At 42.1% G+C, this 6,799-nt stretch overlaps 1 protein-coding gene across 2 annotated transcripts in view; it reads left to right on the top strand.

The window, feature by feature from the left end:
• LOC109924708 (solute carrier family 2, facilitated glucose transporter member 11-like) overlaps window positions 1–6,799 on the top strand; it is a 45,391-nt gene that overhangs the window by 1,066 nt on the left and 37,526 nt on the right. For both annotated transcript variants that reach the window (XM_048611334.1, XM_048611335.1), the window contains exons 2-4: window positions 5,629–5,727; window positions 5,833–5,993; window positions 6,491–6,615. In XM_048611334.1, the coding sequence (XP_048467291.1) occupies window positions 5,629–5,727; window positions 5,833–5,993; window positions 6,491–6,615 (385 nt within the window). The remainder of the gene's footprint in view (window positions 1–5,628; window positions 5,728–5,832; window positions 5,994–6,490; window positions 6,616–6,799) is intronic.

The raw sequence follows: 6,799 nt of genomic DNA, 5'->3' as shown, positions 1-6,799 counted from the left end.
AAGGTATCCAGGGTTAGAAAGAAACAAGAGTAAATGAAGTAAAGCAGCACTACAGTTGAAAAACAAATTCCTACACAGGGTATGTCAATGGCAGCTCTAGCATTTATTGCCCATTCCTAAATACCCTTAAGAAGATGGTAGCGAGCTGCTGCCTCTACTTACTACATTGCTCCCGCAGTAAAGTTAAGGAGGCAGCTCCAGAATTTTGACTCAGCAACAATGAAGAAGCAACAATCTATTTTTAAGTCAAGATGGTATCTAACTTTGAGTGAACTTGAAGGTATTGTTCCTGTCTGCTCATTTGTCTTATTCTTCCAGATGGTAAGTATTGCATATTTGGGATGACCTGTGAGAAGTTAATGTAGCGTGTCCTGTGGATGGTATATGCAGTAGCCAGGGTGTTGGTGTGAGTATGTAGAGTGGTAGATGGGCTGCTAATTATACAGGCTGCTTTTGGTCTGGCAGATGCTGAGCTTCTTGTTGGAGTTGCTCTCATTTAGAAGAGTTCTATTCCATTCCAAATGTGTGTCTTATAGGTGGTGGAAATGACTTGGGGAAGTTGGGAAGTGAATTACTTGCAACAGAATACTGTTACAATGGTGATGTTCATATGATTGCATTTTAGGACTGTATCTTTCAATCCGTAAGAGATTTATACTTTGGGAATGTACTTTTAAATTTGGAGTAAATGACAGGGTTATGTGTGTCTGAGCTGAAGCGTACCTGACTGTAAAAGCTGGCTGGAAATTAATGAGGATCAAATAGAAGATGCATGTTGCATAAATGAAAGGGAATGTTAAGTATATTTACATTTAAAGGCAATTACAGCTGTGGTTATGTTCACAACTGAAAGATTTTAAGTCTCCTGAAAGCCATCGAAACATTACAAGAATGCTGTTCTGCAACCTAGCGTTTTGTTCCTAAGATGAAAGGCTGTTGCAGTCAGTGATATTTAATTAACATTTCTATTTGGAGACAGGGGTAAAGTATTGCCCATTGCCATGAATGAGTGGATGGGGGAAACTTTTTCAGGATCAAGTTCCATAGATATAGGACCATCAGACAAGACACATCAGCACCCTTAGTCCTGTATAGCTTGGAGTGCACTGAGAGCTGAGGGAACAAGAAATAAATGTTAACCAGGTCTGCATTTTAAACAGAAAAAAAATGCTAACGTTATTGTTCACTGCTTAGAATTGGGTGCAGCTCAAGATAGAGGGGAACAAAAGCAGGAAGGCAGAGATAAAGGAGGAAACCTACTATAACCTTCATATGAAAGGCAGTTAGCCTGGGAGTAGACTGGGAAAAAGCAGTCTGTGTCTGACCAAAACCAGGACAAGTAATAGAGAGACCCTTAGGAATTGTTTACATCACTAAGCCAGAAGGCAGTGAGGCTTCTACATGAGCTGGACTGTCCAAAGTTGTGAGGTGTTAAAAGTTAGCTAGTGTTGTCTTGCTGAATGCTAGTGGAAGGATCCCAAGAAATTTCATACTTTAGAGACCATGTGGAAAACTGAGGAGAAACCAAAGTGAATTCCTGAGAGCAGTAGCATGCTTTAGGTTACTCTCAGAAAAAATGATTGACCCAACAAGATATTCTTGTAAAGTATAAGGGAACTCTTGGGTGGAACTTAAAGTAGAATGACATTGATAGCATTAGCAGTTAAAAATTGTATTGTTAAAATGATTTTAAAAAAGAATACAGTAAAATTTGTTTCTGTATAAAAGTGCAAAATATTGTGGCATTGTTCTTGCAGTTAAATACAGGGTGGTCCAATTTCTGTTTAATTATCAATAGATTTAAGGGTATCATAACAAACTCAGTCTTTGACCTTTTGTGGTAGCCAGGCTTATGCGGTTGTTTCAGTTAAATGTTTGGCTGGTGATGCCTTTGGGGTTTCTCATGGTTGGGGATTAGATGCTGGTAATGTTTCTGTATGTCAAAGGGAGATGGTTAGAGTGTCTCCTGTGCTGGGGGTCAAAGGAGAGCAGCGTCAACTTTGAGCCAGTGTGTTGCAGGTTCAAGGTTCATCCCATGGACTGGTTTACAGGAGTCTTGGACCTGGTCTGCCAGCTGAAAAGTTGAGGGTGTGCCCTCCCAGGTAAACAAATGGCTGCCCTTCAGCCATTTAGTGGCCAATTGGGCATTAGTAGATTGGAAGTGGGATTGGCACTCCTCAGGGTCAGGAAGTCCTACTTTGAGAAGGTGCTGGTCGGTTGAGTGGCTGGCAGCTCTGTAGTCCTATGTGTACCCATGTGCACCAGGCAGTAATGATGATCACTGCTGGCACTACTGGAGCTGGAGCTGAACACTGAGTGGGGTGAATTTCACCGGGGTGAGGTTGGCGGGACCTGTGAGCAGGGTGACAAGCGAGCTCAAAAGGCCATGGGTTGGCTAAATGTGTAAATGGAGTGGGGGTATGGAGAAAGTGGGGGGTGTAGGTCAATGAGGGAGTTGTGAAATTGGGGATTTACTCTAATTGGCACAGCGGACCCCCATATATTCCCCATGCCTTGCCTGATACCAGCTAAAGGTCCTGGGCTTCCCCCTCGTTATGGGTCTCCCCTGCCACAGGTATAAAACGACACTGGAGATTATTAACTGGCCACTTCAGAGCCTCAATAAACCCAAAGTGGCAAGCCATTTGACATTTCCACTGCCCCCAGTAAATAATTCACGTAAGTCAAGGCTGGGCGGGTAGGCAGTAGGAAGGTCACATGCTGGATTTTACAAACACCCAGCCTGCCATACCTTCAAACCCGCCAGTGAGAACTCTAAGCTCCAGCCCCATAGACCTGAGCAGAAAAATCAAAACTATTGAGTAGTACTGAAGAAGGCTGAAACTGACCTTGGCAGCGGGAATGTTACTTGTCATCTATAAAACCAAGCCTGACTGTTATCCAGATCTCGCTGTATTCAGGTGTGGATTGCTTCATTGTGGTCAAATGCTGTCTTGATGTCAAAGGCAGTTTTCTCACGTCCCTGAGCAATCTAAAAACCAGGTATTCTGTAAAACCAATGTGGGGACAAATACTAATACTGGACATTTTTTTTCTACATTGTAAGCATTATTTGAAAGCTAGTTCTTGCTGCTTACTCTGCTTGTGTTGTATGTTTTGTTAGGTTTCACCTTCAGAAATTAGACACGTCTTTGCTAGCTGAGAGGTTCAATACTATGTTTGAGGGTAGATAGGAAAAGTAGGATAATTTTTTTTATTCACTCACAGGATGTGGGCATCTCTGGCTAGGCCAATATTTAATTGCCCATTACTAATTGCTCAGAGGACAGTTAAGAGTCAACCACATTGCTGCTGTGGGTCTGGAGTCACATGTAGGCCTGGAGTCACATGTAGGCCAGTCCAGGTAAGGACGGCAGATTTCTTTCCCTAAAGGACATTCATGAACCAGATGGTTGTTTTATTTTCCTGACAATTGACAATGGATTCATGGTTAGCATGAGACCCTTAATCCCAGATTCTTTATTGAATTCAAATTCCACCATCTGCAAAAGCAGGATTTGAACCCAGGTCCCCAAATTGTTGGTTGAGTTTCTGGATTAATAGTCTAGCAATAATACCACTAGGCTATTGCCATCCCTAGTGGTCTCAAGTGTAGCTGAACAGTAACTTAAGATATAGCTTCTCATCTTTGGCCTGTTAAGGCCAGTTTTGTGATCCCAGCGAAACCTGAGCCTGGGTGTTACTTGCTGTCTATTGCCAGAAGGATGACTGTGATGAGATGGTTGTCTCCGTGTTTATGAGGTTAGTTTAGTTGAATAATTAGTAAATGCTTTCAGCACAGTTTTGGCCTTATGCTGGAAACAGACTGAAAAGAGCTAGCAGACCTGAAAAACACATGCCCTTAAGGTCAGAGGCAAAATCAAAATGCCAGCCAAGGTAAAGCAAAAGCAGACATAGATTGGATGCAGGAAATGGATTCTATGGAACGAGATGTTGTGGCAATGAATATTTAACAAGATATCCGTGTTCCTGTAGCAGGTAGGTGCAAGCAGGTTTGTATTGCTTGTCATTTCAGGGCACCATCTGCAATGATCTAACCTAACTTAGTCTGACAGAGGTGCAGTCAGTTTCAACAGCATGTTCAGTATTTAAACTTTCTTAGGAAGCCTGGTATCGGGGGGGTGTTCTGTTGAGTTGTTGACTCCTTTGCACAGGAGAAGTAATGTCATATTGAGGTTCACCTCTTCTTATGTTGGAACTTCAGCTGAAAATCATGGTTTATGCCATTTCCCAGTGCTACCAATTTGCTGCCTGTTTCCTGAACTAAGATTCAAATCCATTTTCCAGGTAGACCCTGCGTTCCAGTCTCTGCCGGAATGTTTCTTTGCCGGCTTGGTGGGATTTGGTGATTGTAGTATTACCACTAATTGCCTGTGTCTGATGTGCTCAGATAGCCCCTGCTGCTGTTTTACATACCTTTTTCCTTGTTGAATAAAACAATTAATTACTGTGGCATTTTTTGGCCAAATAGCTTTAAAGATCCCCTGAACTGCCTGTAGCAACATTGGACACAATCACACACGACTTCTGGTTGTCAGACCAATCTGCTATCACTGTGGTTAGCACTGCTTCCTCATAGCACCAGGAACCCAGGTTCGATTCCACCCTCGGGCAACTGTGTGGAGTTTGCACATTCTCTCCATGTCCATATGGTTTCCTTCCACAGTCCAAAGATGTGCAGGTTGGGTGGATTGGCCATGATAAATCGCCCAAAGCATCCAGGGATGTGCAAGCCATGTGGATTAGCCATGGGAAATGCAGGGTTACAGGAATAGTGTAGGTCTGGGTGGGATGTTCTTTGGAGGGACAGTTTGGACTCAAAGGGGTAAATAGCCTGCTTCCACACAGTAGGAATTCTATGAAAAAGTGGGAGTTTTGGAGAAAGTGTCTGGCTGTAGGCTTGGCAAATGAGGCTCCTTTATCCTACTTCATGCATTAAAGGATTGTCAAGTGATTTTGTATCAGTCATTGGCTCTACCTGAGTTTTGTAAAGGCTTAATACCACTGTGACCATCATACAGCTTCTGAGCAATGGCGTTACAAAATGACAGAGTCTCCAGCAAGAGAAAGCTCCCTTGAAGTGACTGGAAGGGACTATTTGGCCAAGTATATGAATCCTGGGGGTGAAGACAGGCATTTGCATAATGTTTGAGGTACGGTAACACTTGCCTTAGGTTCTCTCAAGAAATGTTCTTCAGCCTCCGAATCCAGGCCAGCAATTGGAATATCCCTAACCTCCACCTCACTAGCTCAAAGAATTTCCTATCCTGCCCATTTGGGTTTCTGAAACATAACAGCAGCTGTAAGACAGACCGCTGAAATAAACTGAGTTGAAAATAAATACGTTGGAATTAAAGCAAAATCAGCATGATCACTGCCACAGAACACAGTCAAAAAAACATAACCATAATAAAAAAAGTGATCTTTGTTGTAAAATTGCTGCATCCTGTTGCATAAAAACACTGAATGACTTCAAAAGGAATGGATCTGAAATGCTTTGGGATACCTTGAGGATGTGAAGTGCCTTGTGTAAGTCCAAACTTAAATTTCACTATAGATAGATGTTGTATAAAAGTAACTTTTTCTATTTCCTTTGTGTCCCTGTAGCTGCAGATTAGATATCTCCTCCTGACTATCTTCGCTGCTTGTATTGGTGGCACCTTCCAATATGGGTTTAACCTGACAATCATCAATGCACCAACGATTGTGAGTCCCGAGCAATGGTCAAATTGAAAAGGTCAGATGCGTCCATATTTATCAAGAGACAATTAAAACTAAATTTATATTTTCTTTTTATCATCAAAATGACAGTTCATTCAAAAGTTTATCAATGAGACGTGGATTGAACGCTATGGCACGCAACTGGAGAAGCAGGTCATCACACTGTTCTGGACCTTTATTGTGACGGGTTATTCTGTTGGAGGATTGGTCGGGGCACTTATTGCGGGGCCCATGGCAGTAAGGTTTGGAAGGTACGAGCTATACCAAGGAAACTCAAGCCAATATTGGCTATAATGCCAAGAAGCGTAACAGAATTTACATAAATCACGGTTAATAAAAGCTGAACAGGTCTGTCTAAAATTAGAGACAATCGTTGAAAGTCTGGTTTTCAACTCTCACACGTTAATTCCCATTCATCTGAGGTGATGAAAATTGCTTCTGAGTCAAGTTAGCTGCACTGTTAAATGATTTGCAGGTCTCTGAAATACCCTCCTCTCCCATCATCCACCCTCTCCAACAAAAATGTTTAGTGTGCGGATGAGACTTCCAGAATCAGGGTGCTTAAATATCTGCATTGAGAACGCTAACATATTAACCATTTTATAGGAATTGTGGATAGTCAAGGAAAAATATAGCTCTTTTGATCTGACTGGGAAAATTCTCATGAAAAAGTTTGAGGGAGGAAATTACAACGGCTGCAAACCAGCACATTTTATCGGCAAACTTTCCTTATTGTGTTTTCTTCCAGGAGAAATTCCCTTTTGCTCAGCAACATTTTCGTATTCATTGGTGCTTTGCTGATGGTTCTTAGCAGAACAGCAACATGCTTTGAGTTGATCATAGCCGGGAGGTTCTTTTCTGGAGTAAACTCAGGTAACGGTTTTAATAAATTCGGGTGTAGAAATTGGCCTTTAGGAGGAGCAACGAAATGGAGGGTACAGAATTGGCTGTTGTGTATACTCCTGCCTGAAATACCTGCTGCTCAAGTACACTCGACCAGATATACACTATGCCCAATATAAAACACCAATATATTCCCTTCCTGATATACACCCCA

Source organism: Rhincodon typus, chromosome 24 (assembly GCF_021869965.1).
Source record: "Rhincodon typus isolate 14 chromosome 24, sRhiTyp1.1, whole genome shotgun sequence".
In the NCBI taxonomy this organism is placed as follows: domain Eukaryota; kingdom Metazoa; phylum Chordata; class Chondrichthyes; order Orectolobiformes; family Rhincodontidae; genus Rhincodon; species Rhincodon typus.
Note: the sequence above shows the minus strand (reverse complement) of the source record. Positions and strands in the feature narration are given on the sequence as shown.